This window comes from Ceratosolen solmsi, unplaced genomic scaffold, assembly GCF_000503995.2.
Source record: "Ceratosolen solmsi marchali unplaced genomic scaffold, CerSol_1.0 scaffold6, whole genome shotgun sequence".
In the NCBI taxonomy this organism is placed as follows: domain Eukaryota; kingdom Metazoa; phylum Arthropoda; class Insecta; order Hymenoptera; family Agaonidae; genus Ceratosolen; species Ceratosolen solmsi.
Genome location: NW_011948414.1, coordinates 3,878,730 through 3,898,262, shown reverse-complemented (window position 1 = coordinate 3,898,262; position 19,533 = coordinate 3,878,730). Strand labels below are relative to the sequence as shown.

Here is a 19,533-nt window from a genome sequence, read left to right as displayed (position 1 = left end):
TATCAAAAATTGACTTTATTATAAATAAAATATGGTATAAAATAAAATTTGGTGAATAAGTTATGATTTGTCATCTCTAAGTCACATGTAATATTATCCTTATCAGAAGCGAATTTATTAATTATTTGGTAACTTTCTTCTAGAAGACACTTACAGAAATTATATTTTATCGCATTACAATTAATGTTGCATTTACATTAAACGAAAAGAAACGATAATAGTATAATTTAATATGAAATTTGATTATTTACGTTAATTACGTTATTTATGAATTTACTATTTGATATTTTATTGTTTTTATTCGATTTTATAAGATCAATTAAATTAAAGAAATAATGCGATACGCTTATTAATTATTATAATTAATTATTGAGATAAATGAGATCTATAAATGTTGAAATATTTTAAAGAGAAAATCGTACGTTTTGCGTATAATAATAAGAGTGCGCGCGTGTAAAAATTTTATTTTTAACTAATGATTCTTTCAACTATGCTAGTATTGAAATTAAAATATATTGAACATTTTGTTCATACATTGAACATTGTTATACATTGTACTATCATTTTCGTTTGTATAGATTCCCAATGCTTAAGTGAATCAACAATTATTAATCCTTTCTACATTGTATTATAATCGAATGATTTATAAACTCAAATTACAAAATCGACAGTTTATTTATATATTCGTAAAAGAATAGCAACATCGTTTATGAATATGATTAATAAATTTGACGATTTGAATGGAAAAAACTTATCTCGACATAATAACAATTGAAACGCCGGGCTCGATTGTATTATTAAGATCCTCGTTTCGTAATTAATCATTAACGATCAATAAATCACGTAGCGATCTATTAATTATTAATTTGCGTGCTCTTTAGGCAGTAGGGTGCGGCAGCACCAAAGCAACCATACCCCATAAAATAAGTCAAATCCTACAAACTAACATGAATTTTCCTATTAAGACTCCGTCCAAGCCCTCCCAAAGCAGTATTACGTTTGTGGTTTTGCGCCGAGTGGCCAGCCAAGAGAGCCTCGTCGCGGAAAACGTCCGAACTTTTCACCGATTCGTTCGCACACTTCGTTGCGCCAGTGCATGCAGCGCTAGATAGATTAATGCAATGCGATGATTTCTCTTGTCTGGAACGGGGGACGGGTAAGGGGGAGGCTCTTTTGACCTCTTTCTTTCCCCAACGAAGACTCTGTAATTTACATACCCCTTAGTCGGCGTGTATTTATATCTCTTATCGCAAGATAGGCGGAATACAGTTAAGCGATTGATGTCACGTGATTGGCGAGAAAATTAATGCTCATTATGGATATGAATTCCAAGGGCTGTTAAAATTTTTGGGAACGATCCTTATAAATTGCACTTAATAATAGAGCAATGCCTCGATTTTTATATCTAGATGACAAAAAGAGAAAGAAAAAGCAAAAATAAAAGAAAAAAAAAACAAAACAAAAAATTTTTTTAAATAAATCGATAGTTCGATACAGTGATAAGCTTTTGTCGATATTTATTCACTTAACTTATTGTTTGGTAGTTTTTGTATTTTTGAAATAAGTTTGATGAAATTCTTATAATTAACGGCATCTACTCAAATTTAACAAATGACCATAATTGCATACTCACGGCGGATATCTAGTTCATTAATATTATCATTTTTATTAAAATTTCTTCATTAGCTTATTGGATTGATATTATTGGATTGTCGTGCACGTACATTCCATAATTAATACAATCGTGATGGAAAAAACTATTTCTAGCTTGCAATTTCTCCTCGTCAATACACATCGTTCGATCAGCACATTATCATGGCTAAGTGGTAATGCTGAATACTAATCGATTGTTTTTCTCCTTCCCATATATTTTTGCATTGGGTGCGCCAGCCTATCCCTAATAATTCTCCTATTTTCCCTATAATATTGCCTAGAATGCGTAATATGTTTACATGTATCCTTCATCTCCGGTTCGCGTATGGGTGTGTGCTTATTACTAGGGTCCATTAATTTCATGAGCGTTGCCGCACGCAAAGCGATGACTTTTTATCAAGTTATGATTATAGTTCACATTTGTTTTTCATATTTCTTAGGTCTCTTCGTGTCTGTTTAGAAAAGCGGCATGTCGAGTGCGTTGATAAGCCCTTAAAATTAAATACATTTCCTACTTTACTCGGAAGTATCTTTTACTGAAATATACTTTGACTTGGATATTGTTTAAAATATAATCCTTACTTGTACTTTATAAGTAATTGTTAAATCGTATCTTCCATCTGTGCTAATTGATAATAGCAGGACGAGCCTAAATTTTCTAATTCGAGATGATTTCGAATTGTAATATTCTTTTGACATTTCAAATTATTCCTTATAAACTTGATTATACGTGTCAATTATTGAGTAAATATTAATTTTGATAATATAAATATCTTCATTTTTCTTTATGCCCATTCCAGTATACAATATTTTCCTCGGACGATAAATATCATGAAAAATTTTTTATGCTGCAGTTTGTATTTCGCGAAAATGCAGTTTCCACAATGTCATCGTTAGATTTACACTAACCTTGAGCAATAAAATAGATACAAAATTATTTTGCGTACGTGCGTGCGTGTCATATATAAAAAATATCATAGCTTGAATGAAAACTTTTAATTAATCTTAAGAACTATTTGAAATGATATTGACAGGTATCGATTAATAATTATCGAGATTTTACATATTTTACATACTCATAGTTTGGACAGACTATATTTTAAAATATCGTTAATTGGCTATTTATTGCTCGTTCGATCGAAAAACTAATATCGAGTGACGCTTGGTTTGTGACAAGATTGCATCGAAGAAAGCCTACTGTGTAATTGCGTATGAGCTAATGAGAGTAGCGATTTACCATTTTACTCGAAACTTACAAACGCAAAGTCGTACTTCCTATCGTATCCTACATCAATCCATCAAAGCTAATCCAACGGATAGTCCGCCACTTCTCAAAGTTTATCAGTTCCATTGGAATCGTAATTGTGAATCGAGCTTGGCCGCCGGAGGTGAACAGGCCGAGCAAGCTACGGGCGACGGGGTAAATGAATCGTTGCAACCGATCGCAACCACCGAGCGAAAGAGGGAGGAATAGAGCACGAAGGTGGGGATAGGTGCCGAGGTCTTAAAAGGCCGCGCGATCAAGAGTTCGGGCGCAGTTGGCACTGGAGACCCGCCCCTCCCTCACGTATCCGCCCACAAACACGAAAGCCAGACAGGGTAATCTATAATTGGCGAGGAAGGGTAGAAGGAAATTGTCCCGCGCGGGATGCGAATGGGCAATTGACGTGTGCGCGGGTGAATTCGAGCGTCGAGTGCGAGAGGATGGAGACACGACGATGCAACCGCTTCCGAGGACTCGGGCTCCTGGTGCTGTTTCTGGCATTGGTAACGCCCTGCTGGCCCCTTGCCCTCACCACCTTCGGCAAGTCTAATCCCCAGAACAATAACAACCAGAACAATGAGAACAAGCAACCTGGTGAACGTAAGTCTCGGTATTATTAAAACGGATATTCTGTGCAGTATTGTGGGTGCGAGTGAGAAGGCAATGAAATTTTTATACCACCTGTCATTGGTCAACTAGTACATACTGTACACTATTATTTTTTTAATTTTATCCTCCCTTTTGATTATCTGTAATAATTTGCTTGGTAAGCGAATCGTACTTACGTTCTTCGTCTTTTAATAGTAATTGCCAGCGTTTGTCATTGTCCCTCGACTAATATCAATTCTAATTAATAGAAATACAAATTACATGAAATAATGGGATTTTCTATAGTGCGTATCTTAGTTAATTAGCATCTTGATATGTGAAAAAAAAAGATGAAAAAATAAATTAACTTGCGAATCTTACTTATCCAATACTCCATGACATTCAACAATTTGCTTACAAATACTCATGCATTAAAAATAATAAAAATTGTTTTTTTTTAGTTTTAATATGGATTTTATTTAAATTAAAATCATTTATGCGTATATATTATCGGGTAATTGACTAATTATGAATAATATTAACTAAAGTTTAATAGATATAGCTCATTTATTACATAAAACTTCCAAACAGACAAACGAAAATTATTTTTATTTTACCGGCATTACTAATATCAATAGTTATCAAGGTCAGTACTATGTATTAAAATGATATTTGATGTATTAAAGTGAAAAATAATATAATATTCTTATCTGAGAGACATTTATAAGAAGAAGAAGAAGAAGAAGAAGAAGAAGAAGAAGAAGAAGAAAATAATAATAAAGATAAAATATTTGCAATATTTTATTGACATTTCCTTAGACGCAGTTCATTTATAAAATTATTATCGATTCCAGAAATTCTAAGAATACACACATTTATTTTGAATAATTTAAAATACAAATTAATATTAAAGATATATTTCGAAAATCTAAAAATATGTTTTACATGTACGCACGAAGAAATCTCTAATTATGCTATAAGTAATGAAACATCCAATATTTACGAATAAATCGTTTGTTTTAACAGATACTACGTACGTAATTGTAATAAAAATTGTCTAGATTAAATATAATAATTTTTACCTATTATTGACGTCGTAATATTTATAATTTGAAAAATCATATTTGCTTTTACTGTTTAATGTCGCTTTCTCATTTATAAATATATTACATTCATCCCGAGGGATTTTCTTCATTCATACGTACTTGAATGGTTAAGCATTAAAATCGATCGAAAATTAATATAGAAGTAATGTTATTGTTATTTATTAGTTCAATTAATTAGAATTATTTGAAAAATATATTTGACACATTATATACCAATTTCTTTTAAAAGTATCAACTAATAGAATCAAATTGACAAATATTAATATATATATTTTTTTTTTTTTCATACATAGTTTATAAGAAATTTCATTATTTCATCAACAATACCTTTATAATTTAGACATTTTATTAAATAAAGAATATTCATCGCTATAACGTAGTTTCATCCTTAATAACAAAATTACATTTTTATTTTAATTTATTATTATTTATTATATGCTTGTTTTCATACAAATATTATACCACAAGTTTCCAATATAAAATGAAGAGTAACAAAGTCGCGAACATTTCAAAGTCGTCGCTTCGTAACAGCAATAGCAATCCTACGAACAAAGATTTTGTAAACTTCGCTTCAAACTCACCATACTATAATATCAAATAATAAAACGACAATTTTTCTAAACAAAGTTTCATAATAAAATGCAGTATCGTAAAAATTGCACAATAAACCGGGGAGTTGGGGGTTGGTGGTTGGGGGTTGGGGGAGATGGGGAGAAAAAAGAAAGAATGGCCAGATCGATGCAGTGTGCAGGAAACGTCACAAAGGAACGAGCACATGCAAAGAGATGGACGTTTAGCACTCGTATCGATTTTTCTTTTTTCTTTACTTTTTCCTGCGCGCACACACACCTTAGGTGCTCCTTCCTCGAATTACTTATCTATCCGAAGCTTCCATAACTGTACCTTTGGTTTTAACAAACATATGATAGAGCTGCTACTTACTCTTTTTATCAGAGAGACTTCAATGAATGTAGTTTGCAAATAGATGATCGAAATCATTAAGCGCGTCTTCTGTATATTTTTATACTAATTTTGATTATGAAAGGAACTTATTTTGTTGCTAAAGTTGTCAATTTGAATTTGTAATATTAATTTATACATTTTTAATAGGACAGTTAAAATGATAAAATGATAATGATGAATGATAAAAAATTTTTATATTGTTTTAAATAGTGAATGACATTGGTAAAAGTCATTTATGTAATAACAATTTGCTTTGTGAAAATTATCATTAAAGGTTTCATAATTACGTCGTACACTAGCAGTAAATTAATGAAAATTTAACATTATATTTTACAATTATTTTACATTATTTTACAAACATTATATTAATTTAACATTATAATTACATGTAATAGGAAACAGAATTGACAAATTTATTGTATTTTTCACTATTGTATTTGAGGTACGTATTATAAGCAAAAAATATTTTATTCTCCTATTGCTTTTACTTAGCTGATAATATTTCATAATGAGAATAGTTAATAATAAAATATTCATTCGTAGTTAATCGGATTAGTAATTTGAGCATTATTTCGATGTAATAATAAATGAAAGAAAATAGGTTTACCATTTAATCGAAATTAAGTAATTTTCTATAAAAAGAAATTGTATCGATTTTAAACATTTTAGAAAATGAAATCGTTAATTAACTAATAAATATTGAATATTCCAGTTTGATATATATGAAAGACGTGAAAATATACTTCTCTCGGCTTTCAGCAACGCTTATATAATGTATATAACACGTCCATACTATAGATATTTCATAAAACTGGTAAATTCAATTGCGTTGAAGTCGTACTGTAAGTTTAAATTTTAAAAAGTAAATGCATTACATTTATTAGTAAAAGTGTAAAACAATAATTGCTTGTTTGAAGGATCGTTGAATACCGACCTTGTAATACGCTAAATATTCTGACTTACCAATCGCATATTTGTAAAATACTATAATTAAAAATATACTTGGATTTATGCAAAAGCTGAATTTATTGTTTCTCCACATAATAACAATAAATTGTCGTTAAATGTTCTAATTCACTAGTTATATTCTATATCGTTACACACCTTTAATTCACATTCCGCACTGCTTTGTCTTAAAATTGTTTTTTATATTTTAAATAGCTATACATTTGGGCTAATTTCATATATATATATATATATATATATATATATTTATTAATTTATTAACATTGACGTTAAAATTGAAATTATATTAGTATGCTAAATAAAACGACAGATTAATATTATTTGATCAAATTCGATTATACCTTTGTATTGTATTGTATTATATTATTATATTATATTTTATTATATTATTATATTATATTATATTATATTATATTATATTATGTATTATTTGTATTATACTTTGTATTGTACTTTTCCGTTGTATTTTTATTTAAAATACAATAATATTTATCATAAACTTTGAATCAACATGTATTTGCTAAGATCTGGGAAATTAAAAGCAAAAAAAAAAAACATGTTTAAATAGCAGACATAATGTATATCAAAGTCGTAATAACATAAATGATTAACCGTTCGTTTTATATAAAATATTAAGAAAATTTTATCGCTTAAACATTTTATTAAATGCTTAGTCTCAAGTCGAATTTGGGTTAATAATCAAGCATTAACTGATAATCATATTTTGCAAGTTAGACCCATGCGATGTCAAGTAGTCCTTAATCTTGCAATTCCTTGGCCTAAAAATCCACTCTAATCATATTGGGATTAAAGCTCACGAGTGCGCACTATTATTTCTATTACAGTAGAAGAAATTAAAAGAGTAAACAGCCACGACAGAAGCGAAAAGAAAAGAACAAAAATCACGCAATTACCTCTCGAGATTGGTCGGTCAAAATCGAATTTATAAAATCCATGCGGGCACACTATTAACATGTCAGTGCACACATATGCTCATGCACAGGTGTAAGTAAACAAACACAAAAACACACAAAAACACGCACACGCACGCACATAATTCACCTCGATATCTTGGCAAGAAAATCTCGCGGGCGCGAGTGTCAAGGTCCCCGTAGCCTTCAAAATGCGCGGACGCATGCTAATGTCCTGGATTGTGCATTATAATGTTTAAATCGTATGCGCGTGTGACAAAATGAAATACGACTGGATAAGTGAATGAATAACAATTAGGTATTTCATAGATTGGGTATAGGAATTAGTTATGGACAGAATGGTGAGGGCTCGTTAATTGAGATTGATTTATATATATATATATATAGAATATCAACGAATAGAAAAATTATATAATAAAAAAAGATTTAGATAGCAAAATCATTAAGGAAATTTTATATAGAACATGTATTTCAATGTACAGTCCCATTCGGCAAATATTACGCCTATTTCGAGTTCTTACATTATTAATTTTTAAAATAACTTTGCCGTATGACTAAATATGCTAATTTTAATAGGGTTAATGTTTTGTACACAACTAAGAATATAAAAATAATAAAATTATTAATAGAAGAAATATTTTTTATTTTTCTTCCTAGCTGAAGTTCTATTCTTTAGAGTTTTAATATATTCTTAAAAACGTTAATAAATCATTTTTACATTAAAAGTATTTTCAGAATCTATATATCGCTGGATAATGAGTGACAATAAAATAAATAAAATATTATGCAAAAATAGAATATTATTAAATGTCTTAAAGTGATCGTATTCTTATCATTGAATTATACGATTTTAACAAATTTGACACTATGTTTACGTAATTTTCTATTGTCAAATGTACGAAGATGTAAAATGTTTATAAATTAGTAAATGTATTCTTGAAGTATTATATTGAAGCATATTGAAGCAATAAAAATTTGTAAGAAAATCTCAGTAAAATAATAGTTAATTTAAAAAATCAAAACTATTATTTATTTCGTGAAAGCGTATGTGATTTGTTATTTTGAAATTATGACGTTTGAAATTGTTTAGAAAAAATATATATATATATATATATATATGTATATATATTTTATTTATTATTATTATTTTTTTTTTTTTTTGAAATACAAAGACTAATTATTCGATAATTTTACTTGATGCCACTACATGAAGCTATAATTAAAAACAAAGATTTAAGCTAATTTTCTAGTAATAAAAAAGTGCTAAAAACGTTGATTATAGTTTTGTAAATTAGGCATCATTAAACGTAATAGAATGTAACTGCATAGTAAACTGTTCGAGATTTGTTTCTAGAACTTTTTCTTCTTTAATTGAAAATCAATTTCTCGTTTGAGTGTAAAATCTAGATAACAAAGCTTTTTTTATTATATATATATATATATATATATATATATATATTTGTGAAGCTATTAAAAGCCATATATTCCTTCCCGTAAAATTTAGCACCGGATTTCGTGTAACGATTTTAATGAAATCTGAACTTGCGATCTATCGATTAACCTTATTTTGTCGCTATACTCACTGGCACATAAAAACGCAAGGTTCCATCAATAAAGATAGGAACTTTATCACCTGACACTTGGAGTGTCTGACCGAACAAACATCAATTCTACTCGTACGCTGGAAATACAAGGAGTACACACAATTGGAGAGCTGCACGTAAAATTCCGATTATTTATTACATTCTTGACAAACGATGCATGATAAAGATTTCTTAGACTTGTTTTAGTAAAATATGCAAATGCTAGCTTATCTATTTACAGGGCATTTTTTTTCTCTCGATCCAATATGATTAGAAGCAGACGCATACTATTTATCATATTTACAATTTTTATTTTTTTATCGTAGTTAAAAACTCTTACTCTAGTCTTTCAACGCAATTACATAACGAAAGCTCATACATCACGCTTACTTACTGCATTTATAATCGCCAGAAATTTAATCAGACAGTAAATTCAAATCGTAAAATAATCCAAAGTTAGTGAAAAGCTTTATAGCCGCCTAAGTATTTGTCAAGCTACGTAATGATTAAATAGTACTTTGGACGATGAGGCTGCAATTTTATGCAAAGCCTTATAAGTTTGTTAATTTAAATAAATATTAATCTCGAGACAATCAATTCAAAGCCAAACTACTTTATGCTGTGATACGCAATATTACTTTTAAGGTATCCAAGCTCGTGAATGTGCATCGGACTCGGAGTGCGCCGGGATTAAGGATGCATCATGCTTGGAGAGTATATTTACGAAGGATAAGAAGTTGCGATGCTTATGCGGTGATTACAGGGAACCCCGAAATGGACTTTGCGATAACCAATATAAAGGTAAGTCGAGTTCTATGTGGCTGTATAATATTACGAATATGTATATTATATGTGCAATATGTACGTAAGTTCCAATTTATGTAGCGATATTATGATTTATTTTAAAAATTTAAAATAAACGATAATTTCACTTCTACTAAGCATAAAAGTGTTATAAATGACGATTTAATGGTAGCTGAAAAGTACATTTTGTACAATTTAATATTATAATATTAATAATTCACATAATAATAATTAAAGAAGACTGCTAGCTTATCTAAAAATATTGCAACATTTAATAATATATAATTCGTGAAATAAATTATAAAAAATATTCAGCAAGTTAAAAAAAAATGTGTAAATTTACAATTACTAAAAATCAGTCAATATATATGTGTTTTAAAGCAATTATTTAATTTTTTATCCTGAATCTATGAACTAATTCGAAGTAATTTCACATTTCAATGACAAGATAATTTCACAAGAAGCCAATCATCTACATTGATGAAATTACATCCTTTATAACTGACAGGTGATAGATTAGATAGTTAGGATTGGCTCACAAAGTAACTGCACCCAAGAAATAAATTATCTGCCATTAGATGAAACAAACAATTAAATTTGTGATTTTTTAAATTATATTACAATTGTACGTGGTCAATTATTATATTTTATTTCTATAAATATAATATTGGATGCTAAATAATACATATTTAATAATATTTTACTATTTACTTTATCTATCTCTAAATTATTTATCCAAATTATATTATTAATATATATTCAATGTGATTTCATGATATAAATTTCTATAATATATCTATATATTTTAATATCTCGATTTCTATTATTTTTCACATTTTTTAAATATGTACATAAAATAATATACAAAAGAAATTTAGTGTAAGTGGAGAAGGTATATTAATAACAGTTTTAATAGTATTAGATAAATATATTTTCTCAACGTGTTAAATGTAAAATGTGTTAATACTTTAATAAGTTCACTTATTTACAAATTTTTCTCATAGTACTCTCAAGCAATTCGATAAATAAAATAAATTAACATTCTATGAAAAATTAGAAAAATTTTATCATCTAAGTGCAAATTACATTACACACATTTATTACTATAATTGTCCTTCGCAGAATCAAGTTCGTGTGCACACTCATTGACCAGAAAAAGTCTTATATCCGTGATATAAATAAAAAGTAAGAGCGAATGTATTTGTACGTTAAAAATTTTTGTTTTGTGCGTATTATTATAAGCTTGGCCAGTCTTTGTAAAGTATTACGCCGTAAACATTGATTATGTATATATAAAGACAAAATTTTTAAGTATTGCAGTTTGCTTATTTACACATTTGATATTTAATTTAAAGGAAAATCAATAATATAGTTATTTAAAATTAATCTGTTGTTCATTTTTAGGCTAAATATTCCTATGCACTGTTAATATTTGCTTTAATAATTTAGAATAATTTAAAAGCCAATATTGTATACAAAAAATATAAAATCTTAACATTTATAAACTATTAAATATAAATCTTAGTAAGCTAATAAACAATTTGGAATCATTATAGCACATTTATTAGAGAGTAAATTTTGTTATAATTAAGTATATAACTATAATTTGTACTTTATAAATATTAAAAAATTATGTATAAAATTAGATGTAATGCCAATAATATGTAGATATCAAGAAAAGAAATTCTAATATTTATATATTTTAGAAAGAATTGATCTTAATCTATGTAAAATCCATTAAGCATAAAAATTCTTAAATTAGAAAAATGAAAAAAGATAAGTAGATTAAAATTCAGATATTTGCTTAATTAGCTTTGCCACATTATATATTCAATATTTATATAATTAATAATTGTGTGTGTGTGTGTGTGTGTGTGTGTGTGTGTGTGTGTTTGCATGTGTCGCGATATAAATAATAATAAAGATGTAGATGTAAAATAACGGCTTGCGGATCAATCTAATTTATAAACTTAAAACATAGACACAAGTATCAATGTCTTTTTTAATACAATATGTGAGATTATTCAGAAAATTTTACATATTTTAATTTAAAACATATTTATTCATTGTTTGCAATATAAAGTTTTATTTTTATAAAAGCCAGTGACTGGTTTTAAAAATACTTTATTTTACCGTTTAATCGCTATTTCTCTGTATAAAAGTAATTAGCAAATCAACACTCTTTACTATTTATCAATATATTTTCGTTTGTATATGATAAATGTATGTTAAATTTATATCAAATGTACATCATAAGTAAGATCATTTAAAAATATTAATAATTTAAAATAATACATTATAAGAATTTCAAAATTATTATTTGTATTGTATTAGTATACAAGATATATCCAACTTTATACTACTCGACTTCGCCACAATATCCTCATAAATTGTATAATAATATAAAAATATAGAAAAAGTTTGTTACATTTTTTGAATGAAAATATTAATATTGAAACAAACAAATTTGCGATTAAAATCAGCAAGATTTACAAGTCTTTCACACACAAAAAAAAAAACTTTTACATATTTATTAAGTCTATATTTCAAAATACTTAGTATCACGAAAGCTGAAATTGTACTTTAGAAGCATTAAAAGCGTTTAATACATTAATATATAAAATTATTTCAAACAGCAAACTTTTTATATTTCTTTTACTTTATAAAGATTATTTATTGATTTTAGACGATTGTACATAGATTAATATTAATAATTTTCCAATAAAGTCTTCAAAAAAATATCTAATAGTACAAAATCTCGATGTCTCAATTTATTCGATGCCTGGTAATCTATTAAGTGATCGACAAAACCTAATTTACTCGCTAAACTCAATAAAGAATTACATTAGCTTTGTCTCCTTTATATCCAATTTAATAAAATTAAAAAATTGCCTTCAAATTATTAGAGAGCATCGAAATTTCCTAAATTCAACTCGGAAATAATTTTTCGCAATCATTCGAATTTTTTGAGTATAGATGGCTTATAGCACGCGAGCTACGTACGTTACTATAACGTGGAGGTTGCGGGGGGAGGGGGGGTGGGGGGTAACGACGATTTGAAGAGGGAAAATCGCAAACGATAAGTTCATACAGGAAGCTCGCATGCTCCGAAGTAATAAACGGCGAGCGTCGCGGAGTTTTTGTAAGGAAGAAGAAACCTTTGTATGCGTGCAAGTGCACGCGCGTACGAATGCACAGACGAGAGCGTAAGAGAGGGAGAAGGAGGTAAATGAGCAAATGAGGTTTAGGTGGTGAGGAAGATTGCAGGTGATAAGTATTTAAAGAAATTAATTTCACAATCGCTATCGTACTTAGTAGAATTTAGTACGAGTTTGAGTTATCGATCGTTGCTTTTCGATGCAAATCCGGAAATTTTATAAATGCAGTTTAATCGAGTATGAAAAATAGGGAGAGTAATGTTGAGAGGATCGTATTTATCTTATATAAATAATGAGATAGGGGATGTATAGGGATAACTGTGAAAATAATAAATAAAATAGAATAAAAATAAGACGAAATTGCTTTATGTACTTACACGTTAATAAATAAGTATTACGCGAAGAAGCAATTCCATTTATAATATCATGAAACTCATTAGATAAATTTTTGATGAAAATTATGACTGTTAACTGCTCATGCTTAGTTAATCTCAACTTTACCTATTCCTCAACGTATTATTAATAGAAGTGAATAGATTCAAGATGAAATCTTTTAAATTGGAATTATTATAATTAATTATCATTTTGATGCTTATAATTCTACAGATAGAGAATTTTGTAGAAATAATACTCCTGGTAAATGATAGACTCGTAAATATAAAACAAATCCTTTAACAGCGATTCCTCAATTAACATTTTTTATGAATTGTTTGAGCGATATGCAGTCATTATCTTTAAAATACAATCGATGACTAATTGATCTAAATTACAAATAGCTGCGTAGTTGAGCCATGTATATATTATTTCTAACGAGCTTGTAATTTCATAATTTATGTATATGAGCTAGGATTGTTGGTATATATATTTTCTTCAATACAATAATTTAAGACGTTAAAAATTAAAATTGTTGAAACAGACTTGGTTATATACTTATTCGTTAATGAATTAAGTTTACTAAAATTTTCCCTCGATTTTCGTAGTTTTTAATGTTTGGCAAGAATAGTTCTCAAATTTTCATAATAATTGTTATATTGTTAAAACTTTTTGCATTCCTTCGATTCCATTAAACAATAAGTCTCATTTCCTAAGCGTGAATTATTGAAGTGACACACAATATATGATTTACAATTTATAACTTGGTATTATTTAAACAAATTTTACAAATTTTAATTGTAGGAATAATTTCAGTGTTTGAAGGATTTGTATATTTGAAAATTAAAAATCAAACCACTCATGGCGTCCAATTTATTGCATAAAGTGTTATCATTTTACTAATAAAATGCCCAATATTTATCACGTTTTAATTTTTAATTATAAATAAATAAATATATACGTTTATTGAACATAATCGACGAGAACTATCTTGAATAACATTATTATTAAAATGCTTTTCTCAATTTAAGGTGTCAAAGTACTATGCAACAGCAATGACGAGTGTACCACAGGAGCCCAGTGTATGGTAGGAAATGACACGAGTCTGATGGGCAAACGATGCTGGTGTATGCAAGGTTACGACGTCGACGAGGACATGCAGTGTAGCGGTTTGTGTCTATGATTATTATAAATGATTCCCATTGTTTTCAATGCTACTGATAATTGAAAAATCCAAAACATGCGGTTGTGACGAGTGTTTAACGAGATTGAATCGAGAATTTTAAAGAAAAGTAACCAATCGATCGGATACTTTAAAGTCGACAATTTGGAAATACGACGGCCGATCAATATTGAAACAATGACATATAAATTACAGTTATTAACAATTAAGATTAACAATAAATATTTGAATAAAAGATTTGTGGAAAAGTGTGACTAGGCATTTCTAATGTTCACATGTCATCAAATGTCATTTATAGCGTAAAATTTTTTTTTTTATTTTTTTTTTTTGTTTTTTTTTTTTATAGTAGCTAGTATTTGACGACTACTTAAATGAAATTAAAAATAGTCTATAGATTTAAAAATAAAGTTTATTACTGTAACGTAAAATTTCCAATACGTATTTGCTAAGTATAATTTTATAACTCTTATATTGCGTATTTGCAAAATCTTCAAATGTCACATAAAAAAAATTAAATACATTTTAAATTTTATTTCGATACGGTATTATAAAATATAATCCTTCATTAAATATTAAAACATACGCCACCCACTAATGCATAGTCTAAATCTGATAAGTTATACGAGACATGCAAAGCAAAGGAGAAGAAAAAAAAATCAAGGCCTCGGTGTACCTTACAAAAGATAATTAAAGACAGTAATTAACTGCTCGTTTAATTAAAAAATTACTTTCGCTTTCTATCGTCCTTTAAATTAATTAATGGTGTATATTTTTAAACAGGTAGTTCAGTAGCTGTTGGACTCTCCGCCCTATCATTGGTTGCAAGTCTATTAGTCGCGGCAAACGTTTGATAAAGCGATAAAGAAGATAACTATTTTATAAAAAAAAAAAAAAAAAAAAAAAAAAAAATTTTAGAAATACTACAGAATAGACGAAATAAATAATTATTTTAAACTATTATTGTAAAATTGATTTATTATGCGTTGTAACGTCTGTTAAACCGTTAAGAAGAAGAAGAAGAAGAAGAAGAAGAAGAAGAAGAAGAAGAAGAAGAAGCACATTTTTGCGAAAATATTAATACGCATATGACAACGAAGAGCTTAAGTTAAAGTTTGAAAAGCCATGATTGCCTTTACAACGAATGCACCTAGGACAACGTAGTTCAATCAACCGAGTGAATATAAAATTAAGCGAACTTAGTGGCAAATTTATCCAATTATCCAATCAAACATACACTATGAAGCTATAAATATTTAAAGTAATAATAGATTTATAATATAATTATAGATTTATAATATTTGTACTTGTATTATTGTAAGCTACGATCAATGTCGCTGCAGTCATTTCAATTACACGTATTTCGTTTTTGTAAAAATTAGATTATCTTAGATAATCGTGCACCAACAATATCAAATGAAAGTAATTAAACGAAAATAATAATAAAGAATAAAAGTACAAGATTATCACAATTATTTTACTTCACTTCTTATCTTCATCATTTTTTAACAAATATTAATTGGGTAATTTTATTTCCCGTTTGGCCACCGAATGAAAATGTCTTTGACGGGAGTTCATGTACAAGTTGAAAATCTAAAACAATATTAAAACGATAAGCATCAATGATTAAATGACATATAGATAATAAAATCTAGTATACGATTACGTATTTTAAAATAAATTTTAATTATTTATTTACAACGCTGTTGCAAATCGTAATTCAATGATATTTTATAAATAACGTTAAGCCAAGTGTTTATTCATTCGCTATTAAAACACCATTCAATTACCAACTGTAAGTGTTAATTTCTTATTATAAACAAATATTTTCGTAACATTCTCTTGAAGTCATTAATAGAAATGTAGAAAAAAAATTATAATTTGAATTGTTATATTGACATTTATATAAAGATAAAATTATGAGCTAATTTTGACAAATGTTCATAAGCTTTTAGTTTAATAATTCAATCCATGCTCGATTAATAAATTTTATAAAAAAAAAGAAAAAAAAAAAATTCATATAAAGCAAATTAATATTAATTTATTATTTATATAAAGTATTCTTAAATAACAAATTAACAAACTTAAAAGTTATTTTAACATAGATATTAAAAATGTATCGAGTGTTCAAAATAGCGTCTAAGACATTATTATAATACATCTACAAAGTCTTATTCATCGGCAAATGTTTCGATAATAATTCTAATTTATCAATAAAAATAAGCCACTATTATCGTTTCTAAAAATATGTTTAGCCACTCATGATAGATATGTTACTGAAACACAATTTATTCCATTAGAAAGATATATATATATATACATATATATATATATATATATATAAATATTTACGTCTTTAAAATTCTTTATTTAGTTCGTTTAATTTATTTTGTCTTAAGATATAATCAATTCATAACAAATAAGTTAATGCTTGATATTAACAAATTTTATAATTTAATTTTTAAGATATTAATTCATGTATTTAATAATTAATATATATTTCTGTATATCAACAATTATTTCTACATCACTTGTAAAATAGTTATCCATTGCAACATAAACATTTTCAACGCATCGCATAATTATCGATTAATATTACCTTCAGCCCGTAATAATCTAACACTCCGAATCAATAATTAGAACAAACATACATTTGTAATTTACTCTCAACCAGTATTAAGATATTGTAACGCAGTCTGTTGAATTGAATTAAAAATGCAAAACTCACAGTCTTTGAAATGCTCTATTAACTCGTCTTTCGTCCAATTGCAAGATGTGAGGGCAAAGAAGCCACCATCGGATAATATTTTGTGAACGTTTCTTATGTACCGTTTGCGCTTATCTCCGGGATCATGTGGATGAAGACTTATGGCATCGTAAGTCCCTTTATCGTGGGCCAATTTAAATTGGAATTCGTGATCCTCGCAAACATTGACAGGTGCAATAATGTCGTGAACTTGTAATTTTATCGTGGGAAATCCTTCCTCGTTCACGACTTTTCTCGCTAAATCAATGGCTTTTTGCGAGTAGTCGACGCCAATCAGATTTTCATATCCTGCTTTGGCAAAATCGACGAGCGTCATGCCGTTACCACAGCCGACATCGATTATTCTGTCCGATTCCTTTGAGAGACTCAGCCTCGTGCTTATGAATCTACGAAGCAAGGAAAGAAAAATATTAATCGTCGAAAGATTGTTATTGAATTGCTTTTGTAACGATTGTTGTAATAATTATTGCAATGATCAATTAGCAGCGGTCATCAATTAGAGATAAAGTGAAAGTCTGCTAATTGCATACAAAAAGAGAAAAAAAAACTGATTATCTTCGTTGATAAAAGCAAGAATACACACGACTAGAAATATTATAAAACAAAATATTTGATATTCAAAACAAGTGAACGAAGCAGAGTTATAAAATTATTAAACAACCATGAAGAACGGGCAGACCTACGTTATACATTGGCTGTTAAATTTAGGAAAGTGAATTTTCCTCCTGCACGTGTCCAATTGTTGCATGTCAAATGACATTTCAATACATTGCTGATTCTAGATACGAGTAAAGTAGATTTGACCTATCGGCAGTTCGGAACTTTTAACATCAAATTCGTAATCAATATAAGTTTTCGAAATTATAGTAATCATTAGTAGTATTTCCGAGGTCGCTTCGATAGACTTTTGCTTTACTTTTTACGTTTACGTTCCCTATAAGTGCGCTTATTCCGGTGCATTCCAACCTTATTTTATCGAAAAAAAACTTATAGAATTATCATTTAATATTATTTTTGTGCATTATTCGTATATTATATTCGTCAATTGAATGTGTTCATTTATAGATAAAGTCTTTCATTATTTTATACGTGCATAAATAAATTTACTCCAAATACTTAATTACCAAATACGTAATTCTTACTTACTTAAAAACCAAATAATAATAATAAAAATCAAATAAATAACAAATCGAACGCTTTACTCTTTAGAAAATCTATGGAATTGAAAGCGATTATCAGGCATGTATGAACTCTATAGATAATCAAGTTTGTAATATTATCGTTGGGTACAAATTCCAAAATTCGCTTCTTCAAATTCGATCGTTCTCTTTCAACATTAACAAATATTTACACAGATTTTACAGTAAGTGATCAATGTAATAATACAAAAATAAATAAACATAATTTAATAGTTTAATTATATTGTTTCATCGGCAATTTACTCAATATCAAAATTTAATAGGAAATCATTTTACCGACCGGCACAAACGCCATTGGATTTATAATAAAAATATTTTTATTGTTTTAATGTTACAGTCGTAACCCCGATAGATGGCAGCTCATTAAGATAATGTTACAGGATTATTCAGGCTTACTCACACATTCACAAGCATCTTTGTTTACAAAAATAATACATTGCTACGGGAATAATACGGATATAACGTGGAATATTACGGCATACAAGTATTATAATGAGACTTACTTGACAATTTTAATGGAACTGTCGGTACCGAACCAAACTTCACCAACGTCACTATGATCCTGAAAATTTTCGATTTCTAAAGAATAAGTTTTTTCCCAGCTGTAAGGTTAAAATTCACTTTTCAGACAGTAGAACATCAAACATTTCTTGTTCTATTATTCTTGTTCTCTCAGTATTTGACAATACCTTAGAATCCAATTATTATTCATTAAAAATTTTTACTTACTATTCAAGAGTTCCCAGCTCCGATGTAGTCAATTCATCGATTGACTTTTCCATGCTTTATAGTACATGTGTGCTTAATACACCATATATTTCTCTATTAACGTTTAATTTTATATTTGATTTTATTATCGCGTTATTACCTACGACTTTGAGTATCTAACATTTGCAAAAATAAACAAAAAACGAAAAAAATTAGATTCAATGCTTTTTTTATACATTTATTATAGCACGTTAATTTAGTGTTTTTGTAACTTTACTTATCTTGTGTGT

The 19,533-nt window shown here is 28.0% G+C and overlaps 2 protein-coding genes across 2 annotated transcripts; one reads left to right on the top strand and one right to left on the bottom strand.

Moving 5' to 3' along the window:
* Nucleotides 1–3,357: 3,357 nt before the first annotated feature.
* On the top strand, nucleotides 3,358–15,484 carry sosie (oogenesis-related protein sosie). Its single transcript, XM_011507367.1, has 4 exons — nucleotides 3,358–3,517; nucleotides 9,701–9,856; nucleotides 14,421–14,558; nucleotides 15,353–15,484. Exons 1-4 carry the CDS (start codon nucleotides 3,358–3,360, stop codon nucleotides 15,421–15,423), a joined length of 525 nt encoding a protein of 174 aa, XP_011505669.1. The 3' UTR covers nucleotides 15,424–15,484.
* A 572-nt stretch (nucleotides 15,485–16,056) lies between these two features.
* Nucleotides 16,057–19,317, bottom strand: LOC105368361 (methyltransferase-like protein 10). Its single transcript, XM_011507366.1, has 4 exons — nucleotides 19,265–19,317; nucleotides 19,039–19,137; nucleotides 17,298–17,722; nucleotides 16,057–16,162 (listed from the first exon to the last, which is right to left on the bottom strand). The coding sequence occupies exons 1-4, from the start codon at nucleotides 19,315–19,317 to the stop codon at nucleotides 16,068–16,070; spliced, it is 672 nt and encodes a 223-aa protein (XP_011505668.1). The 3' UTR covers nucleotides 16,057–16,067.
* Nucleotides 19,318–19,533: the final 216 nt, after the last annotated feature.

Excerpts from the sequence above, each read along its gene's own strand:
- sosie (XM_011507367.1), top strand. The coding sequence starts at position 3,358 with ATGGAGACACGACGATGCAACCGCTTCCGAGGACTCGGGCTCCTGGTG. Across the intron at positions 9,857-14,420 it reads TTGCGATAACCAATATAAAG|GTGTCAAAGTACTATGCAAC; the intron begins GTAAGTCGAGTT and ends TCTCAATTTAAG. Across the intron at positions 14,559-15,352 it reads CGAGGACATGCAGTGTAGCG|GTAGTTCAGTAGCTGTTGGA; the intron begins GTTTGTGTCTAT and ends ATTTTTAAACAG.
- LOC105368361 (XM_011507366.1), bottom strand. The coding sequence starts at position 19,317 with ATGGAAAAGTCAATCGATGAATTGACTACATCGGAGCTGGGAACTCTT. Across the intron at positions 17,723-19,038 it reads AGTTCCATTAAAATTGTCAA|ATTCATAAGCACGAGGCTGA; the intron begins GTAAGTCTCATT and ends CTTGCTTCGTAG. Across the intron at positions 16,163-17,297 it reads AATAGAGCATTTCAAAGACT|ATTTTCAACTTGTACATGAA; the intron begins GTGAGTTTTGCA and ends ATATTGTTTTAG.